Source organism: Sardina pilchardus, chromosome 17, assembly GCF_963854185.1.
Source record: "Sardina pilchardus chromosome 17, fSarPil1.1, whole genome shotgun sequence".
Classification (NCBI taxonomy): Eukaryota; Metazoa; Chordata; class Actinopteri; order Clupeiformes; family Clupeidae; genus Sardina; species Sardina pilchardus.
In genome coordinates this window covers 19,227,888-19,251,297 of record NC_085010.1, presented here as the reverse complement: position 1 = coordinate 19,251,297, position 23,410 = coordinate 19,227,888, and the positions used below count along the sequence as shown (strand labels likewise).

At 42.6% G+C, this 23,410-nt stretch overlaps 1 protein-coding gene and 1 long non-coding RNA gene across 5 annotated transcripts in view; both read right to left on the bottom strand.

Annotated features, from left to right (window-relative positions):
* Nucleotides 1-23,410, bottom strand: part of LOC134061843 (dedicator of cytokinesis protein 9-like) — an 80,055-nt gene that overhangs the window by 4,694 nt on the left and 51,951 nt on the right. For all 3 annotated transcript variants that reach the window (XM_062517640.1, XM_062517641.1, XM_062517642.1), the window contains 13 exons: nt 20,895-21,001; nt 20,359-20,496; nt 19,817-19,999; nt 18,526-18,639; nt 17,339-17,554; nt 16,801-16,858; nt 14,754-14,860; nt 13,096-13,218; nt 12,625-12,738; nt 9,120-9,266; nt 7,673-7,883; nt 5,860-6,050; nt 5,089-5,189 (listed from right to left, as the gene is read on the bottom strand). In XM_062517640.1, the coding sequence (XP_062373624.1) occupies nt 5,089-5,189; nt 5,860-6,050; nt 7,673-7,883; nt 9,120-9,266; nt 12,625-12,738; nt 13,096-13,218; nt 14,754-14,860; nt 16,801-16,858; nt 17,339-17,554; nt 18,526-18,639; nt 19,817-19,999; nt 20,359-20,496; nt 20,895-21,001 (1,810 nt within the window). The remainder of the gene's footprint in view (nt 1-5,088; nt 5,190-5,859; nt 6,051-7,672; nt 7,884-9,119; nt 9,267-12,624; nt 12,739-13,095; nt 13,219-14,753; nt 14,861-16,800; nt 16,859-17,338; nt 17,555-18,525; nt 18,640-19,816; nt 20,000-20,358; nt 20,497-20,894; nt 21,002-23,410) is intronic.
* LOC134062223 (uncharacterized) lies at nt 878-3,889 on the bottom strand. Of its 2 annotated transcripts, XR_009935418.1 has the most exons (4): nt 3,511-3,889; nt 2,101-2,222; nt 1,856-1,937; nt 878-1,619 (listed from the first exon to the last, which is right to left on the bottom strand). It is a non-coding gene; the product is annotated as an uncharacterized LOC134062223 (long non-coding RNA). The 2 variants fall into 2 exon arrangements; XR_009935417.1 differs by lacking the exon at nt 3,511-3,889 and having other exon boundaries at nt 2,101-2,774.

Sequence of the window (23,410 nt, the reverse complement as noted above, 5' to 3'; positions counted from 1 at the left end):
GTCGAAGCGGTGGATGCAAGTAAACCGTATAATCTAGTTACCAGTAAAATCATTGAAATGAACATATTATTTTTTTCATAATATATTGTCATATGATATATTTTTTGTTTACTTCTCTGACAGTAGGCTACAGCATATTTAAAGCTATAGCCTACATTTTAGTCAAGTCAAGTTTATTTGAATAGCCTAGCACATATTTTATACACAACCCAGATAGCAAAATGGCATTGAATCAACGTTGAAAGGATTCGTTGAATCTGCATTGAACTCCGAAGTTGTTTCGACATTGAAAGCGCTCGATGAGATTGCCGTTGAAACAACATCACAATTTCAATCATCTAAAACGTGGATTCAACGTTGATTCAACCAGATGTGATTGCCGTTGAAATTACATTGAAATTTCAATGATAATCAAACGTCGATTCAACACTGATTCAGTCCTCATTCCATGGTACTAATATTGAAATTTGGTTGATTCAACATTGAAAACGTGTCATAAACATGCTTTACCGGCAGCTGGTTCCAGAACCTCACTGCGTAAGTTAAAGTGTTACGTTGTCCCGGTAACGCGATTTGCTGTTCTAAACAAACGACCAGAAAGCGGCATTTTCGTGTTTATTTCAAAATGAAAATAAATGAATTTTAAGCGGTAAAAGTCACTACCATGTCGAGGCGTGTATGTATGCTTCTGGTGTAGGCTACAGAACACCAGAAGCATACATAAACGCCTCGACATGGTAGTGATTTTTACCGTTTCAAATTAATTTATTTTCATTTTGAAATAAACAACACGGTGAGGCGATAGAAAATGCCACATGCAGGTCATTTGTTTAGAACAGGAAATCGCGTTACCGGGACAACGTAACACTTTAACTTACGCAGTGAGGTTCTGGAACCAGCTGCCGGTAAAGGTTGTATCGGCTGGCATAACATGTCCGTGATAAATACAGTGCAACAAACTGCGCTTTGAACAGTAAAAATGAAGATTTTCAGTAATTAAAAAAAGCACAGTTCACCAAACATACCATTGCCATAATAACCATGAATTCAAGTTGGCTTAACATTTGTCTCAAGTCTCACTAAGCAAAATGAATAACAAAGGTGTTGAATATGAAAACAATCATTTTATTCCTTGTTAATGACCTTCACATACAAAAAAACAAAGATGGCCTGTTCAATTAATGCAAACAACTCTACTACAAGTTCAATGTGTCAAACATGAGTGTTTACTCTGAAGTCAACCATCACATATTTTGCACACATTTTGCCATGACTAACTCAAAGTTATTATTAGGTACAAGAACAGCAGTGTGTTGACATCAATGTTTGGAATTATCTAAATGTACAACTGAAACTGATTTGTGAAGGTCAACAATATCGACCTGTGATGCATATAGAGCAGCTTTGCCAGTTCAGATTTCTCTCTTTGTTGGGCCTATATACGAGAGCATAGTAGCTGCAAAATAAAATTACCAGGATACCCTGCTTCCTCCACATAAGTCCAAAAATGTGAACAGTCCGTTTCATGAGCTGAACAGAGTTTCTTTCCATAGCTTGCGAGGAAAAAAAGTAGGCCGTGCAGTATGGTGAACATCATGAATCCAACACAAGGAGGCATTCTGATTATTAAAAGGAGAGAGCACAGAAAACACACGTGTCAAGTAATGAGATTTAGAGAGTTTCTAAGTCAAATAATTACTTCCATGGACAAACGGATGGGAGGAGTAAGAGCAGTAACAAAGTAAAATAAAAAAGGAAAAGTACTCGGGCAGAGATGTCTTTCAAAAAAAAAAAAGGAATGAGCTAGAAAGAATAAAGTTTGATGAAGTTGTGCAACAAATGAAGGGATACTTACCATAGTTTGCAGAATACCGGAGAAGGTTGAGAACGGAGTGTAGTGGACATCAGGAAGTCAGGCTTATAGGACATCTGAACATCTGCATCAGGAAAAAGAAGAGGGAACACTTTTGGCATACATGTGGAGTTTCAAATAGAGAGAGGGAGAAAGATATCGCTGTGGCAGACCTAGGATGATGAGGTGAGGTGATAGGTAGAAGTTATATAACAAAAAGATAGAAACAAGAATTTGGGGATACTTACCACAGTTTGCAAAAGACTGGAGAAGATTGAGAACAGAGTGTAGTGGACATCAGGAAGTCAGGCTTATGGGAATGCAAAAAAAACCCAATCCTGCCTGGTGCCTTTGTTGAGAGCCAGGACATCTGCATAAGGAGAAAGAAGAGGGGACACTTTAGGCATATATTTGGAGTTTCAAATGGAGAGATGGAGAGATGGAGAGATGGAGAGGAGGGGGGGGATAGCTGTGGCATAGGCCTACCTAGGATGATGAAGTGAGCTAAAGCTATGCAACAAAAAGATAGAGACAATAATTTGGGGATACAGTGGTGACAGAAGACCACTGTTAATGAGACCGGTCATGAGACATGACATTATATGGATATTTAAGACGACCACAATCTACCAAAATGAGAATTGTTAGGTTTGAGCAGCAAAACCCATACGGAAAAGATATAGAAAAACTTATATGCCAGCAATGTGTTTTATATACAAAACGTTTATGATTTACTCTTAATCTATCAGGTTTTTATATGCCAGTGAAACCATTATAAGATCCTTGCTAAATCTGTGTAACCTGAAACATATAAAACATTAACCTGTAAGGACTGTATGACGTTGTATGAGGAAAACGAGAAAAGGGCCATTTTCAAGAGTAAATCATACAAGTTTTGTATATAAAACACATTGCTGGCATATAAGTTTTTTTCTATATTTTCCATATGGGAAGAGCTGACTGACGAGCCCACCACGACCCACTAGGATTGCATTGCTAGCAGTGAAAAATGATTGCCTAAGTTTTAGCAGTTTGGGCAGCAAAAGCGCTGGCTGACGAGTAAATGGTTTGAAATTGTTTGAAAGGCAATATTTGATGATGGTTTTCTGATTAGTCAGTGAAACAGTGGGTCACACCTACGACCAGATTCGCCAACGCATATGCAGATCATTCTTTTACGTGTGTCGGTAATATTCATAGCTCTCTCGCTACCGAGCTCAGCGGATCAACGGTCCCAGGTGTCGAGAGCTTCCTTCGGTAGCAGCTAGCAGCTAAAGCTGGGTCACGGCAAGGGCTGGAGCTCTGCAAGCTAATAAGCTAACGGTTAGCAGTTAGTTCTGGTGCTCCAATCTTCAAAATGGATGTAGCTGCTACCTGCTAATGGTAACCAACCAACCAACACTAGACTAACCATCCACGTATCGATAACAATTTAACCGTGAATCAATAGCAACCTTTCCAACTTCAAGTCTAAAAACGAATATTAACATAATAGCTAATCTAACTCACTAGCATAATGATGTTAGCACTAACGAACAACAAATTCAGTTCTTTCACCAACACGGTCGAACTACATCTTGGAATAACCCATTTAACAACTTTTTCTAGTTTAGTTTCTCAATAGTGACCGATAAAAAAATGAGAAATGTCGAACTTACCTTTACAAATGTTAAGCTGATACTTCTATTTCTTCTTCTCTAACGTTTGCAGTGCAGCAGCGAGAGGCTCCAGCTCCTCCGGGAGAAAATTCAAATAAAATGCTGCTTGCTGATTGGATGGTTGATTAAAGCGCGTACCAAAGCTCTATTCTAGAATCTTTGGGCCACACCTTCGGAACATTGACATTGAAACAATGTTGATGAAATGCTTAACTTTTAATCATGGGAAACCCAACCTTTAAGCAATGTTGATTCAACGCCAGTTTTTCAATGTTGAAATTATGATTACACTTAAACATTGAATTGATGTTGACTTTTTAAATTCAACCAAACATCAACCAATCTGACCAATTTTCAACTTTAAATCAATGAAGTTTGCTATCTGGGAAAGGTCATTCAATGTGCTTTAGACACAAAGCAAATAGTAACAAATAAAAGCAGAGAAGGGCAATATAGTCAAAGAATAATTCAAAAGGTAAAGCAAGAATTTAAGCAAGAGTGTTTGTGTGTTGTTACAACAAATTGGATCTAGTCATAGGTGTGCAGATAACATACGGTTAATGCACCCTCTATAAAGTATGCTGATTTGTGTTAAGTCACGTTCAGAAATATTACTATATTGCCAAAAGTATTGGGTCACCTGCCTTGACCCCCATATGAACTTCAGTCACATCCTATTCTTAATCCATAGGGCTTAATATGACATTGGTCCACCTTTTGCAGCTATAAGAGCTTCGACTCTTCTGGGAAGGCTTTCCAGGGTTTAGGAGTGTTTATGGGCATTTTTGACCATTCTTTCAGAAGCGCATTTGTGAAGTCACACACTGATGTTGGACGAGGAGACTGGCTCTCGGTCCCCTTTAATTCATCCTATTGGGTTGAGGTCAGGTGCAGGCAAGTCAAGTTCTTCCACACCAAACTCTGTCATCCATGTCTGTATGGACCTTGCTTGATGCACGGGTACACAGTCATGCATATACCTTGTGGAAAGCCTTCCTAGAAGAGTTGAAGCTGTTATAGCTGCAAAGACTGGACCAACGTCATATTAAACCCTATGGATTAAGAATAGGATGTGACTGAAGTTCATATGGGGGTCAAGGCCGGTGACCCAATACTTTTGGCAATATAGTGTGTGTCGTGTGTGTGTGTGTGTATGTACATATATATATATAACATGCAAATGTTTTTAAATTCATACCAACAAAATCGCCGTGACCAAAAATTTACTTTTTTTTTTACCTTGAATCTTGAAAAAAAAAAATATTTGCCTACCTACCGACCCAACTTTTTTTGAGGGGGGCTGTTACTGCAAACAAACATATTTTTAAGGATGGCCTCACAAGGCAGGACTGGCCCTGCCCATTAATGTGAGCTTGTGATACTTATGCCATTATGCCATTATTTTTTAATCTGTTTATCTGTCTATGAAACTAAATTACTACTAAAAACAGCTAAGATACTGTATGTGTGCAAACAAAAAATAATAATATTAAGCAATATTATAGGAATATTAAGTAATATTATAGGAATATTAACTACATTAGACTGATCCATACTGACTGAAGTACACTGTTATACCTGAAGACCTCTTTGAGCTGCTTGACTTTGTTGTCTGGGTATTTCTTCTGGCAGCCGTCGTCGAGGAACGCTCTAGCGTACGCTAACGGGCCCGCATTCACCTGTGTCACAAAAAGACCTTGTTACAGTAACACCTCAGAAGGAAATGACATGAGTGCATTATGGGAGAGAGTGTGCCTGTCTGTGTGTAAGTGTGCACACATGTCTACCTGATCATCATCTTTTAAAAAGAGTGAGGCGCTGTCCACACTGCCAACAATAACTATATAACGATAACTATATACCTATATAGTTAAGTATCAATATAGGTAATCAGAACGACAATGTCAACACACCACATAGTATAATGAAGGCAACACAAAGAACAATACTGTGTAGCACTTTCAGAGGGATTTAAAAAAAAAAAAAAAGGATCCTGGCAGTCAATTAGAACCCATTCATATTAATGACCCTGAAAGATAGAGAGACTTTCCTTGGTGGCGCTCAGTGTGGAAGCTCATATTGTTAGTTCATAGTTCTTGATGTGGATGAGCCTTAATGCTTGTTTTAAGTGACAAAGGTGAGGATGATGTGTGTGTGTGTGCGTGTGTGTGTGTGTGTGTGTGTGTGTGTGTGTGTGTGTGTGTGTGTGTGTGTGTGTGTGAAAGAGTTTGTATGAACAAATGGATAATCCTTGTTGGGCAGTGTGTACACGCACACACACACGCGCACACGCACACGCACGCACACACACACGCACACACACACACACACACACACACACACTCCTACCTGTACGCTGATGCTGCCCTGGAGCTTGAGCTGCAGGCGGATCATGTCCACGTCGCTGGCCGAGCAGAGCGCCCGCAGCTCGCCCACCTTGCCGCTCATCTCGTCGATGGCCACCTCGATGGGGCTCAGGTCCGTGTGGTGCTGGTACATGACCGCGATCCGCTTCTTCACGTACGGGAAACAGTGAGTGGCTGAGAGAGAGAGAGAGAGAGAGAGAGAGAGAGAGAGAGAGAGAGAAAGGGAGACAGAGAGAGAGACAGTGAGAGAGAGAGGCAGTGAGAGAAAAATAGATAGAGAGAGAGAGACGGATGGAGGGAGGAAAACAGGAGAGAGGAAGGAGAGAGTGAGAGAAAGCGAGAGAGAAAAAGGGAGACAGAGAGAGAGACAGACAGAGAGAGAGACAGTGAGAGAAACAGAGAGAAAAATAGATAGAGAGAGAGAGACGGATGGGGGAGGAAAACAGGAGAGAGGAAGGAGAGAAAGAGAGAAAGAAAGATACAAGAAGAGGAGAAACAAAAGAGATGGGAGGTAACTGGATGAAAATACAGATGGCGATGTGAAAGTGCCGTGCACATGACATTGATGGTTTCATGTGGCCTATGAAAAGGTGATTATACATTTCGATGAGTCTTATTGACTCTTTGTCGTGCAAAACGTCTCATCATAAAACGAAGTTCCTTCACGCAACTGCTGCAGTCAACTGTTTGCTTTTGCTCAATATGTCCCGCAGATAAGAGACAATTAAAACGTACACGGGTTCCATAAAGCGGCACTTTAACTATGACTAATTCTGCGCACTCCTGCGAGAGCGGAGGAATCTGCAGACGAGTGTGTGAGTGTGTGTGCAGACGAGTGTGTGTGTGTGTGTGTGTGAGATGGCTGAGGGTCAGTCTTTTCACCAGCCCCAGGACGTTCAGTTTCAATCAGCTCATCTGCTATCAGCTATCAGCGGCGGCTGTAAAAAGCTGTACTTTTGGAACAGGGGTTGTGGCCTGTAAAGCAGTAAAGTTTAGCAGGAACAGTTGGAACAACAAGGAAGAGGCTGCTCTGGACGACAGGGTGGTCTATTAGAGTTTGATAGGGTGGATGAGAGAAGACCATGCTTCATCATCTAAAGACCTGCTTTACTGGAATGACATCTTTGTGCTTCCTGCTAAGTGAAGTCCATTGTAAATGAGTTGTTGTGACATACAGTATATGCACAATGAATTGGATTTGGTCATGAAGGTTTGGTCAAAGGCAGGTTCTCCATCCGTATATACTAGTGATGAAGTTGTAAGTTAAACCTCATACAATTGGCTATACATGGGTTTCATCAGGTCCCTTTCTACAGATAGTATAAAATCAAGCACCTAGATTATGAATGCAGACTGCATAGTGCTTGATTAACCCACCTGTGGAAAGGGCCCTGATGAAACCCATGAATAGGCTTCAAGTTCATACCTACAGTATAACCCATTCCCCATCTCCTACTCATGTCCTGTCCACTAGGCCCGGTCCTGTGCATTAATGGCTAAAGTCCTACAGTGCAGTTCTGAAATGTGACTGATCTGGGACCAGGGACGTACTGGTGCATGTGGGATGGGGACACACAGAGAGGGCATCGTGTGTGTGTGTGTGTGTGTGTGTGTGACCAGGGACGTACTGGTGCATGTGGTATGGGGACACACAGAGAGGGCATCATGTGTGTGTGTGTGTGTGTGTGTGTGTGTGTGTGTGTCTGTGAGCAGGGACGTACTGGTGCATGTGGGATGGGGACACACAGAGAGGGCATCATGTGTGTGTGTGTGTGTGTGTGTGACCAGGGACGTACTGGTGAGGACGATGCGGCGCTTGCACTGCTCCTCCACGCCGCCTTGCTTCTTCCCCGACACGGTGAAGGGCGTCTCGAAGACGAAGCGGCGGATGTTGTGGCTGCGCTCAAAGTCGGTGCGGCGCTCCTCCAGCTCCTTCTCCTCCAGGTACGGCGTCACGTGCGTCACCTGGATGTAGGCGAACTTGGAGTCCAGGTCCTTGGGGTTCACCTGAGAGAGGTGAGAGGTCAGGGGTCAGGGGTCAGTATGGAGAACAGAGGGGCATGGAGGGGAAACGGATGCTCAGAATCCTGGAGAATGCTAATCAAGATCACTTTTTCTGTGTGTATTAAATGCACACACACACACACACACACACACACACACACATTTTAACTTTATTTATGTCCGCAATTCATAATAAATGTACAAAAGGACATACATGTTACAGATGCAGAACATTGCTAAGGTATGATCCAACAATGTGGGTCTGATGACAATTCAAACAGCAGATTTATGGATACAAACACACACACACACACACATTATTTAACATTCTATTCTATTTGAATAACTGGTACCCAAATCAAATAATTATTATCTTAAACTATTTACCTTAAAACATCCACATTATTTTATTCAATCAGCTTCTATAAATATTTAGAGTTAGACTTTACAGTTCACAGTTTGCTGATGAGTCCTTTAGTACCTGGCACAGATCCTCAATCTATTATCTCTCGTAATAGATAGCAGATTATTCTTTCTCTCTCTCTCGTTGTATCTCTCTCTCTCTGTATCTCTATCTCTCAACCTCTCTCTGTATCTCTATCTCTCTCCCTCTCTCTCTCTCTCTCTCTATCTTTATTTCTCTAATTGTATCTTTATCTCTCTCTCTCTCCCTGGGGTGTAGTGGGTGTGTGTAGTGATGTGGCCAAGGGATCCAGGGCAAAAGACATTACTGCACTCTTAAGAGTGTACTGATGTCTCTGCAAATTAACTGTCTACTGTTGTGGAGCCAAAGTCATTGGTACAGCATGGTCATTGACATCCGCTTTGGGTTTTATAGGTGAAAGGTTATGAGAAAGTCTCTCAGCCTCTGACCACTGTGATGAAATCCTATCGCCTACTCTGACTCGTCACACAGCTGCATGCAGGCTTCTGCCTACAGCAACAGTGTCTATGTAGTATAGGACTTTTTGTGCATGAGTGTATGGAGATGTGTGATTGTGTGTATCTGTGTATGTGGTGGTATATGTCTGTGTGTGTAGGTGTGTGCGTCACCCAGTTGTGATCTCCCAGAATTTATATTTATTATATAGTGGTACCCAGTGGTGACTTGGGTGCCACTATATAAATTCAAGTTGTTGTTATGGTGTGTGTTATTGTGTGTGTGTGTGTGTGTGTATGTGTGTGTGTGTGTGCGTGTGTGTGTGCGTGTGTGTGTGCGTGTGTGTGTTTCACACTCACCCTCCCAGAGTCCTGGATCATTTTGACGTTGTCGGGGCCGAACTTGTCCGAGTAGAGCTTGAGCAGCCGCTGGGAGATCTCAGAGAGGGGCGTGAACTTGGGCTCCTTGTAGATATACTCCTTCCCGTCCTCGTCCTCGAAGAAGCCCTGCAGCAACACAGCCAGCACAGGGGGGGGGGCTCAGCCGTGGACACCAACCCACAGACCGGAGGCCTCCGCTGGGGTGAAGGCTCAAGGCCTCCACACATACTGTAAGCTCAGATAGGAGTGTGGCGCACTGTGCTTTTCACGTTCAGTTACAATACATCACACTCCATTGTTTCCAACACAACCCCGCACACCAGCGTCAAACCATACCATCAACACCACCACCATGTCAATTACAGTTTGGTTCTATATTTGTTGGTGCAGCTCAGTAAAAATACGTTGTTTATTGAATGCTTGTCAGTTAACAAATTTGCCGCTGGTGTGCACGGACAAGTGACAGCAACGCACAAACGCATGTTGGGGCCGTGGGGCTTCTTCACATTTCTGCATACAACACTCAAGCATGACTGAAGATGAACATCAAAAAGGTGCTTTGTGAAGGTTTTGTTTTACTTTAAAATGTTTAAAAGTGATCTAAAAATATAAATGGAATGTAAACAATGCTCTGTGTTGCCAAGATAGCTACTAAAGTTAGCATGCTAACCAGCTAGCGCCAGGTGGGCTCTCTTTTACTAGCACTTTGAGCCTTCTGCTGCTGTGTTAAATATATGCACGTTTATGGAAGAGTGCCGTGTACTGTAGTTGCACTCAAGATAACTAGAATCCTACAGAACTCCACATAGCACCTTTAAGCGTGACTGTGGACGGCACTGATTGGCAAGCATGTGGTCTTATCAGTTTGTCATCTTTTAATAGGTTCCTGTAAGGGCTGTGAGGGAGTCCACACATTATATTCACTGCAACCAGCAGAAGCACACATTAAAAGTGACAATCAAATAAATAAATAGAAAAAAATAACCCATGCGAAACACTATCCAAGACAAAGATAGGGACAGCAAGCTGGAAAAAAAAAAAAAAAAAAAAAAACACACAAGCTTTCTGGTGAAGGAATGACATAATTCCCATTCACCCAGAGACTACTAACAGAGTCACTACGCAATTAAGACAAGCACACAAACTTCCTTTTTAAATAAAACCTAATTACGTTTACAATTTCATTTCCAAATGTCTCCAGACACCAGGGGTGGCTGCTATTATGGGATAGGGCAGGAGTCACAAAGGAATCAGATAACACAGGCCATCTGATACCATGGCAACGCTGAGAGCATAGCACATCACTCCGTTCATATGAAAGTAATGAGGAGTTACTGCTGTAGAGTGAGTGCTTAGGCCTGTCCATCTGTCTATCCCTGTAGTGGAGACACAGTGCAGTACATGACAGGCATTCAGCGCATTAGCAGCTGCCTAGGCTCTTGAGTCTTGACTCACAGTGATTCAGCTTTTTTCACAATGAAGGCCAGATACTGTATATTCACTCTATCTCTCTTTCTCTCTCTCTCTTACACACTCTCTGGTGTGTGTGTGTGTGTGTGTGTGTGTGGATAGTGTAACTTTACTAAACCACTCAAACTAATTACAATACTGTCAGTCACCTGTGGCACAGTAACTGAAGGCCGGCAGTATTTCAGAATGAGGTGAGGTCTTCAGTGAACATGTGTAAACCATGAAGTGAACGTTAGAGAATGTGAAAACTGATGCTGGATGATGAGCTGGGTGCTGTTGTGCTGCTTGTGTTGGCAGTCAGACAGGCCTGATGCACAGAGACGTCCTCCCTTCTCAGCTTGGGCTTTACCAATGCTGGCTAAATCTACAATGACTTCAAATAACCCTGAAGTACCTGTGCTCATCTAGCTTCAGTGGGCACTAATGAAGTACCTGTGCTCACCTAGCTACAGTGGGCACTAATGAAGTACCTGTGCTCACCTAGCTTCAGTGGGCACTAATGAAGTACCTGTGCTCACCTAGCTTCAGTGGGCACTAATGAAGTACCTGTGCTCACCTAGCTTCAGTGGGCACAAGGCCAGCGCTCATGGGGTTAATTAAATGATCAAACTATCATACTTTCCCTGGCCTCGGCATCTCTATCGAGACACTGGGTTGTAGCTTGTAGAGTGGAGTTCCATGTTAGAAAGGGAGGATGTGGGTTTAGAGCAGATAGAAGCTTAGCAGAGAGAGAGAGAGAGAGAGGCCCACAGTCCTGCAGAGAGAGAGGAGAGGAGAGGAGAGGAGAGGCAGGCAGGCAGGCAGGCAGGCACCACACGAGCACTGCACACGCAATCTGAGTCAGGCAAAGCAAGCCGAGCACAGAGCACCAGACTTACCGCAGCCTGGCCGCAGAGAGAGAGAGATAGAGAGAGAGAGAGATAGAGAGAGAGAGAGAGAGAGAAGACAAGAAAGGAGAGAGAGAGAGTGAGTGAGTGTGAGAGAGACAGACAGAGAGAGAGAGAATATGGTTAACCATTTTGGGGAGTGAAGGAACATGCTTAGCCTCTACAGGTTCTTCATGCGGGAGTCAATTAAGTTGCTTGCTTTGTCAATTTGACATCTGAGGAAAGCAGTGGTGGTGTTACCGTAATTTCCCGACTATTAACTGCGGCTTATACATTGATTTTCCTAAATTTCTTCAACTATGAGGTTAATATAGGGGGGCAGTTAATATGGTGTTAATATGGTTTTGTTTCTTTTAACTTGCATAAAACACTGCCCTGCTGCTTATACAGTACACAATGCGGCTTATATGCGGGAGATTACTGTAGTGGGTCCCGATTTTACTGCCTTTGGATCCACAGGACTATTACAACAGCAGTTGAAAGCACCTGATGGCATTTGATGAGGCAGCTTGATGATTGATCAGTATGCCACACGCAGATGGATCATTTCTGTTGCGCTTATGCTAAGTTCTATATTAGTCCATTAGAGGCACTAGGACACCTTTTCTAGCACTGCCTGTAGGGAGGCTCAGTCAGTCAGTCAGTCAGTCAGTCAGTGAAACTCAGTGAGTCGCCAGAGACCTCTTGCCAGAGTCAGGGTTGATTCATGGACGCAAACGCATCGGGCTACGTGACACGTACTTGCATTGCAAAATGTGTGTACACATTTCTGCAACACAAGGCTCTTCAATAATAATAAGTTGTGTCCACGTAACTTGCGTAGACTATGAACTGGCTGTTAATCTCCTCAGCTGTGTCTGTTGCGGAGTGTCTTTGGAATATGTGCTTTTCAGCACTTGTCCAACAGGTATCTAATAGCAACCTCTCCTCTGGTTATCTAGTATTGTATGTAATGATAGTATCCTATTAAACAGTAACATTTATTGTCACTTTTAAGTCTCCTTTTGCACTTTATCTGTTGAATGTCAGTCCATTAGTAAGTGTCTTTGGATAAAAAGCATCAGTTGAATGAATGTAAACAATGCGTGTGTGTGATGGGGGACGGTGGGGCAGCACAGGTGACTCACCTGGCCGAAGAAGGCCACTCTGAAGTAGGTGCCCAGCAGCCTCTTGCCCGAGTGCATGACCTCCATCACCTTCGTATAGGCCCGGTGAAGCGTGTCATACAGGTGGGCCAGTTTCTGCAGGTCAGGACCACAAGCACACACACACACACACACACACACACACACACACACACACACACACACACACACACACACACACACACACACACACACACACACACACACACACACACACACACAAAAGAGAGAGAGAGAGAGAGAGAGAGAGAGAGAGAGAGAGAAAGAAAAGAGTACTACATCTATCAGTGGGCTTATTTCTTTTATTATGGATCAAGGCCAAGAATTCATATTATCTAAAGTGAACTATTGTGATGTAAAAGCTGGATGCTATCAGTTATTTTTCAAGACTTCTACTGTAATTATATTGGAGTGTGTGTGTGTGTGTGTGTGTGTGTGTGTGCACGCACACACCTCAAAGTCTCTCCTCTGCTCATAGATGGGGATAATGAGTCTGTAGATGTCGGAGATGAGTTCATAACGCTCTGCCTTCCACAGACCATCAGCACACTCCTCCAGCAGCTCCATTAGCACCTCCTACACACACACACACACACACACACACACACACAAGCAAAGACAGCCCATACACACATGTAAACACACACCAGATGGAGGAACATAACATCAGAAAAGGCAGTTGATGGCCTATCTGCTAGGAAGTAGAGCAGACACAGGAGATGAGCTAAAAGAGATGTTTTCCCCTCATAAAGCTGATGACACTTAGAGAACATCTTTTTATGGGCAACCAGGGCCTTGCTAGATTTCTTTTTCCATCGCACTGAACCCATTTAAATCGGAACAGTTTCTGTTTGGGTGATACTGTTAGTGTGTGTCTGTGAGAATGTGTGTGTGTGTGTATGAGAGAGAGTGAGAGAGAGAGAGAGAGAGAGAGAGAGAGAGAGAGTAAATGGTCATGTGCTTGTTTGTCTGTGAGCACCTGTGCCAGTGTCTGTGTCTGTGAGCACCTGTGTCTGTGAGTACCTGTGTCTGTGAGCACCTGTGCCAGTGTCTGTGTCTGTGAGCACCTGTGCCAGTGTCTGTGAGCACCTGTGTCTGTGAGCACCTGTGTCAGTGTCTGTGTCTGTGAGCACCTGTGTCTGTGAGCACCTGTGTCTGTGAGCACCTGTGTCAGTGTCTGTGGCTGTGAGCACCTGTGCCAGTGTCTGTGAGCACCTGTGCCAGTGTTTGTGTCTGTGTGCACCTGTGTCTGTGAGCACCTGTGCCAGTGTCTGTGTGGATGTAAGTGCTCAGTGCACTGGCGATCAGATCCCCAGATAAGAGACTCTCAAGGCTGACTGCACTTATCTAACCAGGAGACAGGACAGACTCTGCCCCCACTCTCCCCTACCAAGACTACACACACACACACACGCACACGCACACGCACACGCACACGCACACGCACGCACACACGCACACACACACACACACACACACACACACACACACACACACACACACACACACACACACACACACACACACACACACACACACACACACCCTCATGCACTGAATTAATTATTTTTAGAAAGATAAGGGCATAAGGAACATTCTTATGAGTATAATTAAAGCTTTACTGCCTTTAATGTGCACTTGCCGCAAAGACTTGTGGAAGTCAGATTTCATAATGCAGTATTTAGACTGCATCTGTACGTACCGGAGTATTAAACACTAGCTTCTGGATTACTTATAATTTTCAATATCCATAGTTTCACAAGAAGGTTTTTTTTTTTTTTTACCTATTTTGTCCTGTGTCGATTTGGAGGGACATATCTCACAAAATGCACATCTCTAATAATGGCCATGCTCATTGGGTTTTTATCATTCATGTAGAGATGCATATAATTCTCAATATAAGTTATATCAAATCATTAGCCATGTGTGTAGCTATAATTCCGCATGACTGCAGTCAGGATAGATAGTATCACATTAAATGGGCTTTATATACTATCAGTAAATTATTCATACAACATTTATTAGTTGGGAAGTGAGTTTGGATCTATTGTATTGTGCCAGATCCTTCAAACCCAAACCACCAGTATCCCACAATGCCCAGCAAGTCTGACCTCATTGAAGTGGACGTCCTGCATGCCCACGTCCTCCATCATGGCCGCTTCCTCATCAATGTTGGGCGTGATCACGCGGAACGCGGAACATCCCTGCCGGAACATTCCTGCCAAAGTCACCAGAGAGACCATCAGTGATCATCAGTGACAGGTGATGCTGTGATAAGGGTTATCAGAGCCAGGTAGCCTACACCACATACAGTATGTCTCATGTGCCATGACAGGGAGGGTGGTGGTATAGAGGAACTCAACTTTCAAGTAGAGGCCAGAAAGTTAGAGGATAGAATTCGATTCCCAACTGCCACTTCTGCCCGCCACTGAGCAAGGCACCTAAACCTCAGTTGCCACAAGGAGAATGTCCCTGTATCTGGTCTCTGTAAGCTGCTCTGTATAAGGGCCCGAATATGCATATACGTAATAATGACAATTGTAAAGGACCACTTTTTGAGTTTTAATGTATGCTGCTGATTTAATGAAATGTGTATGGGTTGGGTTATTGGTAAAATATTTGTGTAAATGTTTGTAACCTATTCACAAATAATTCTATATGTTGTATGTGCTTTAATGTCATCTGTATGTGATTGTCTGACCAGAAATTCTGTGCACCTGTAATGTTGAAATTTGTGCTATTGGTGGCACCATCGTTTGCACAAGGGATGTTTTTAATACAGTGTTCACAGTGCTAAGGTGATGATGGATTAAACCAATGTTGAACATCATGCTGGTCTGGCAAGCTAAATAAAAGACTCCTTACACATCAGTCATCACTCTTTCATGCAAATACTGGATGGATATCATACCCTATATGTCTTCTTAGTTCTGTCATCCATTTCAATTGTGTCCATATATCACTTTACAGTTGAAATACAAAACTGTGCTTGCCCAGAGAGACAGGACAGGACTATCAACACAAGACACACCAACACAGATTACATGTATTGATCAGTCCAGTGTTTTGCACTTTGCATTAAATGCTCTTGAGAATGCGGGAGAATGTTGTTGTTCGGCGCATATCTTCAGCACACATCTCATGCACTGTCTCTAACTGCACGCTTCAGGAGAGCCACACTGAGCCAACTTGAACATGAGTTCAGGGCTGTGTCTCTGCTCCAGGGCGTCAAGGTTAGGGTGTTGATGACAATAGTGATGGGAGGGGGGTGGGGGGAGGTTCTCTCTGATAACATTCCCATGATAGGAGAGGCGTGTCTGGGGTCATCAATAGGACTACACCCTCCCTCTCTCTCTCTCCTCTTCCCTTCCCACAGGTCATAGTTACGGGCTCACGTTCGCTCACATTGCATAACATGTGAGCGGTGCAGGTTCCGGAGTGCTGGAGAGCTTGTGTGCGCTCTTATCAGAAGGATTCACTGAAAATTCCACATGGGAGTTCAGAAGCGACCCTTGGACGTGTGGACAGAGGTGGCGTTGGGGGCAAACGTGCATGTTTGTGTGTGCATGTTGCACGTGCAGGACTCTTTAAATGATGTTTATGGTGGCGGACACAAATAGATAAAATGCTCATTGCCAGTGTTTCTACTAAGATAAAGTAGGCCTACATCCTATCATATATAGCTCAAATGTGTATTTATGGAACAAATACATAATCAGAACTGATACAAACAACTGCTGAATTAAACTGACTCTTTTTAGATAACTCTGACTCAGACTCTAATAAGCTTGATATAACTACTTCTTCCTTTTCCTGACACTAGGGTTGCTATGTTGCTGAATTTCTGCAAACAATGTTTAGCTTGTGTGCTCTCTGGCATCAGCTTTAGGAGGATGGAGGTGTGAAGGCCATCTGGTGAAATACATCAACAACAATTGACTGTAAACAGCAGGATATTGCTTATACACACAGAAAATTAATTTTCCACAGACTCACGCATGTGTGCAGATAACGGCATCAGTGTATAAATGATTGTGGGAAGTAGAGCTGCAGACACAGTGAATATACTGTATCTCTTTTGCGATGGCTACAGTAGAGCACTCGTGTGGACAACAGATGTAACTGCACTAAGTCTGAAAGTAAAGGCCTGGGACTCACCTTTTCTTCTCAGGTATTCTGCCACCAGCGCAGCGACATGCACATAACACATAGCCGACTGAGGACCAAACACAAAAGCGCAGTTAGAGATGGAGCAGATGGGGTATGCTGAAATGTTGGGTATGCTGAAATGGGCTTTTCTAGACTACAAAAAGACTTCTGTTTGATTAACTGGCTGACTGAATTAATGAATTACTGATGAGACTGAGAGACACTACATTAAGCCAATAAAGTAGAGCTTTACCACGACTTATACATTGATTTCGCAAAATTTCTTCAACTATGAGGTTAATACAGGGGGCCAGTTAATATGTTAATATGGTTTTGTTTCTTTTAACTTGCATAAAACACTGTCCTGCGGCTTATACACAATATGGCTTATATGCGGAAAATTACTGTACTGAGGTTTAATTGGCCAATGAATCATCTAACAACCTGATACACCAAAAACACCATAGCAACCCAGATGAAAGACCTTGACGTCTTTGACCTCTGACCCTGGCATGACCCCTGACCCCGTGACCCCTTGACCTCTGACCTCGGACAGGTCTCCGTTCTTGACGTGGATGCGGGCCATGCTGTCCAGCCAGGTCTTGCGCAGCTCCGGGGTGCTGGTGTAGGACTTGGCCAGGCTGTACTGCAGGTCCACCAGCATCTCGGGGTCCTTCTCGTGCTCCTTCATCTGCTCCGTGGCCATCAGCACCGTGCGGATCCGCTTGGTCAGGTCCTTCACGTCCGATGGGAACGCTGTGTGCTGGGGGGGGGGGGGGGGGGGGCGGGGGGGGGGGGGGTAGACTTTGATGAAAATCCACTCTAGGCTGGGTGAACCCTGCCTGAACTTCCGGGGAATTTTAATTTCGCCCGGCAGCTCAGGCTGGAAACCAGCAGATCTATTTTCGCTGTTTACTGCCAGAACCTTTGGCTCCAATCAGAAACGGCCATACTCTAGTCCTGGCACGCTATTGGCCGGTGACGTGTCGAAAACTAAACTTAAGTGACGCGAAGTGCAGTAGAAAGAAAGCGCAGCCTCGCCAGACTAATGTTCAATCTTAAAAGATTGAGTTTAGTATGGTGAAAACCAGACTAAATCCACTCAGCAATATCAGTTAAAATGCATCAGAAAAAAAACAGCTCTAGCATTTCTCCATTTTGTTGAATGGAATGTTAGAGGAACATCCTCAAACAGGTGTCAACGTTGTCAACAGATCAGTCATAATTGTTTGGAAAACAGGAGTACAAACTACTCCAAGGGACAGCTATTCTTGAATGAAACGGTCATGCTTCATTCAAAGTGTAAAGGGAGTAAAGAAGTAAATCATTTTTCATGAGTTTCATTTGGTGAGTTACATTTAATTGCCACATGTCTTACATAGGAACTGATTACTGGAAGTGGCTTGGTCAGTTCCATAGCTTGCAATCATCAGCTCCGTGTAGAAACCACAATTTAAAGGGACACTTCACCGATTAGCATTAAGCTTTGTATCTTTAGAAAACCAGTCATGTTTTTGAATGGTCGCTTAATTCTAATCGGTGAAGTGTCCCTTTACGAAAGAAATTTCCCCTTTTGAGGTCAAAGAGTAGGACACCACAAAACAAGTAAAAAAAAGAAAACAGGAAACAAAACAGAGGAGCTTCGATCATTCTCTGTAGAAGTTCCCTGACATACTCATCCTCTCGCTATTCCTTCATCACTCTCCACTCAGAGACAGATATGGCTGCTCTCACCTTGACGGTCTTGTCGCTGTTGGCACAGTTGTTGATGATGGAGAGGGACTGCTGGAAGCGCGTTCCTCCGATCCCGATGACATCCGCGATCAGCTGACTCACCGCTATGACCACCTGCAGGGAGGCCAATCAGAGGGAACAGCTTCAGCACAACGAAGAGGAACAACGAGACACGAGGAAACATGTTGACTGGGAAACTCTGTGGTAGAAGATGAGTGTAGTATACTGTACGTACCGCACAGAAACTCATATAAACTCATGTAACAGACAAGTACAAAGCAACATGTACAACATGTAACATGTAACAATACATTTCAAAATGTTCAAAAAAGACGTTTTATAGCCAAAGTACAAATAAAGTACAGCCATGGGTCACAACCTCACCTATCACCATCACCTATCACCTCTCTCCCCTTACTGAAGGTGATGAGATATGGAGCAACCATTTCAGTAATGTTGTTGGGCAACCACGTTTTCTAGTCAGATGATCCTACCTAGAGGATTACTAAAGTTCTTCAGAAAACAAAAACAATACTGCCTTGGTCGCAAAGGTCACCCTGGCCTGTTCAAATGAAGAACTCTGCGCATCCAAAATCCAAAATCTTCTGCTGTTTCAGGTGCTTCTCAGTAGGACTTACAGGAGAATCAATTAGGAAGGAGACTGGAGCACACTGATCACACTTGCAGTCTTTAATGGTGCAAACAAACCAGGTGTTTGTGTTGCACACTTGAAGAAATAATGTTTTGACAACAAGTGTGTCGAAAGTTCTTCGTTTATTTCCACTTTTCCATGAAATACATTCAGTAACACGTTGTTCTCTGTCTCGTTTTCTCTAGGTTTCGTTCTCTACTTAGGTTTCGATTTCCTGTCTGTACTCAATGCCCTGAACTACTCCCTGAACAATCCCACATTGCCATCTAGTGGACAAAAATGATAATGTCATCGTGATTATCTCACAAATACAAAGGTTATACAGAACACAACAAAGCAAATAAAATACATCATGGGGGTGTACACTACATTTGCACCATTAAAGACTGCAAGTGTGATCAGTGTGCTCCAGTCTCCTTCCTAATTGAGTCACCCTGGCCTGATCAGCACCATTAACATAGCTCACCATTGCTCAAAATACTCAGTAACAATCAAGAGCATGGCCCATCGCTCACTGCTCAAAATACACTCAGTAACACTCACAAACACGGCGCAGCACCATTGCTCACCACACTCACTCAGTAACAGTCATGAATCAGTCAGGAACTCGGCCTCGTTGCCTTCACCAGGTGAACTCACCTGCAGGTGTGTGCGGACAAAGGACTTCCTGCCCGTGTAGTCAAAGTTGCTCTTCATGAGGAAGTAGAGCAGGTGGGCGGCGTCGCTGCGGATGGAGCTCAGCTTGGAGTTGCAGCACTTGAGGATCTCGTAGCAGAACCACGCGCACATGTCCGCCCGCCCGTCAAAGAACGCGCACGGAAACTGGGATAGGCAGGGGAGAGGGGGAGTAAGGCATTATGGGTAAAGGGGAAAGAGCGTTGTTGTAGTCCTACCCTAGAATGTGTGCTATACTGATGGATGACTACCCTACCATCTGCTTTTGCAGTGCACCACCAAGTGCAGTAACAGTAGTGTAAAAATGGATTAATATTAATTATAATTTATATACAGTATATACCGTACATATTATATAATAACAATACATTTTTAAACAGTCTCCTTGCTTAGTCATGACAATTTATTTTACTTGACACTACTGATAGCAAGTGAAAATGTTGAAAAGATACATGAATATTAGAAAATTGTGATTCATTTGTGTTCATTCAATTGTGAATAAGTACCTTGTAGATGAAGGTGCGCAGTGATGTGAAGACCTGCTTGAGGGCGATCTCTGATTGGGCGATCTGCAGGAAGCACAAGTGCACCTGGAACACCTTCTTCATCAGGGGGTTGTGGCCTAGGTCTGCACACAGCTGGGTCTGAACACACACACACACACACACACACACACACACACACACACACACACACAAAAAATACAATGGAATAGACGTTAAGTAGCTACCCAGGAGGAACAATACCAAAGCTGTTGGCCCATCTTTGAGAACATCATCCTAAACCACCTTTAACCATTATCAAATGCACTACTAAAATAATTCTCAACATCCTGGCTCCTAGTTAATTTGGTAATCTCTGACTTGTAGACACACAATACAATATATACCATGAAATCAGATACAATCATCATACCACAACAATCTCATACCATTGCAACCCCTACTCCTAATGTCAAATGGACACAGACATATTGGTTGGTGCTGTGCTGTGCTGTGTTGGGTGAGACTCTAGGGAACAGTCCCAGTGAGTTGAGCGTTACCTTGAAGCCCATGATGAAAACACTAAGTGTGTCCAGTACGGTCAGGCACACCTCGGTGGACACGTTGGCCTCCAGCACCGACTGGTCCGCATCTCCGTGGGAGTACACTGGGAAGATGAGTAGGACACAAGATCATTATAGACACAGGCAAATAACCTACCAGGATATCTGCTATCAGCTCCTACAGACCTATACATAACCAACCAGGATATCTGCTATCTCCTTCTATAGTTCTATACATAACCAATCAGGATATCTGCTATCAGCTCCTACAGACCTATACATAACCAACCAGGATATCTGCTATCTCCTTCTATAGTTCTATACATAACCAATCAGGATATCTGCTATCAGCTCCTATAGACCTACATAACCAATCAGGATATCTGCTATCACCTTCTATAGTTCTTAACATAACCAACCAGGATATCTGCTATCACCTTCTATAGTTCTATACATAACCAGCCAGGACATCTACTGTCTCCTCTTATAGACCTACATAACCAACAAGGATATCTGCTATCAGCTCCTACAGACCTATACATAACCAACCAGGATATCTGCTATCACCTTCTATAGTTCTATACATAACCAGCCAGGACATCTACTGTCTCCTCTTATAGACCTACATAACCAACAAGGATATCTGCTATCAGCTCCTACAGACCTATACATAACCAACCAGGATATCTGCTATCACCTTCTATAGTTCTATACATAACCAGCCAGGACATCTACTGTCTCCTCTTATAGACTTACATAACCAACAAGGATATCTGCTATCAGCTCCTACAGACCTATACATAACCAATAGGGCTGTGCAATTAATCAATTTTTAATCGTAATCGAGATTTTTATTTTAAATCGTAATCGAAATTCCGAAAATATGACATCGTAAAATCGATTTTTCACTTTAACTAGGGTAATTACTGCACTTATGTTTGCAAGTGTTGAATTTTGTGGCAAAAGTTCAAAAATGTTTCTTAATATCAATCATTCAAAATGAATTATTAATAGTTAATATTGTATAATAAGAGCAAGATTTGCACTTAAATCCCAATAGGGAAATTATTTGCAAAATGTTCATTAAAAAACAGCATATTTAAAATAAATTCTTGCCTTTTGTCATTTCACAAAATAATCGTAATCGTAATCGAAAATCGGATTTTGAGAAAAGAAAATCGAGATTTTATTTTTGGGCAAAATCGAACAGCCCTAATAACCAACCAGGATATCTGCTATCACCTTCTATAGTTCTATACATAACCAGCCAGGACATCTACTGTCTCCTCTTATAGACCTACATAACCAACAAGGATATCTGCTATCAGCTCCTACAGACCTATACATAACCAACCAGGATATCTGCTATCTCCTTCTATAGTTCTATACATAACCAGCCAGGACATCTACTGTCTCCTCCTATAGACCTACAGTATACAGTCAGCAGCACTATCCTAAAACATTAAATGACGATGTTGTTGACTCATATGGCAATATGGCAATACTTAGCTGACCATTACTACTAATTACTAACTACTACTGATTACTATCTCATTATACAATATCTATCTCACTCTCTTAATTGTACACTATGTCTAACAAAAATGTTTTATTTACAGCATATCTATTATCTACAGCAAATCTCACTTTTTCACTTATACTACGTATTGGCAATAGCTTGTTTGTTAAAACATGTTATAGTGTAATACTATGGCAGGGTCAAACATTTGACATAGGAAGAGGAGGATTTAGTAATGTTACTTAAACGCTTACTCAACAAAAAGCATATTACTCCAACTGTAACATGTTAATGATGTACTGTACATTATTCAATCTATAACATATCGCTCAACAGTATATTACTCCAGATGTAACATAAAGATATTTTATAATAAGTTCATCATTGTGTTCCGTATGCACATCATGATGTGTAAATAGTGAATCTGTAAATAGTCTGTATGGAGGATGAGGCGGTGCAACAGTGTGGTGGATGAGAGGGAGAGAGAAAAACAAAAACAAATCTGATTCAAAGACTCAAAGTAGGGATGGGGGAATAAAGGGGTCCCATGTTGGACTGATTCATAATAATAAATAATTATCAGAGTTAAATGAGTATTAAAGAGTTAAAAAACAAGCCAACTTGACAACTTTTAGACAAAAGGACATTTCAAAAGATGAAGATGAAATGTCAACCTGAAACATTCTTACCATTGTCTACAGAAATCCCAAGAACATTTGAGATCTTTCTTAAACTACAACAACACAAAACAACACAGAGAGAGAAACATAACTTCACTGACTACGGGGAAATCTCAACAGCCACTTGCTATAACCACAGCACCGTACCATAACGACTCATATTCATAGCACCATCTTATTTCTGATCAGGTTATCCCATAATTACATACATACTGTAGCTCAGCCAAAATATTAGACAAATAACACTGAACTGGACAAACTATAGTAGTTTTCAAACACTTAGGTTACTGGACACAACCAAAGACACACAGTAT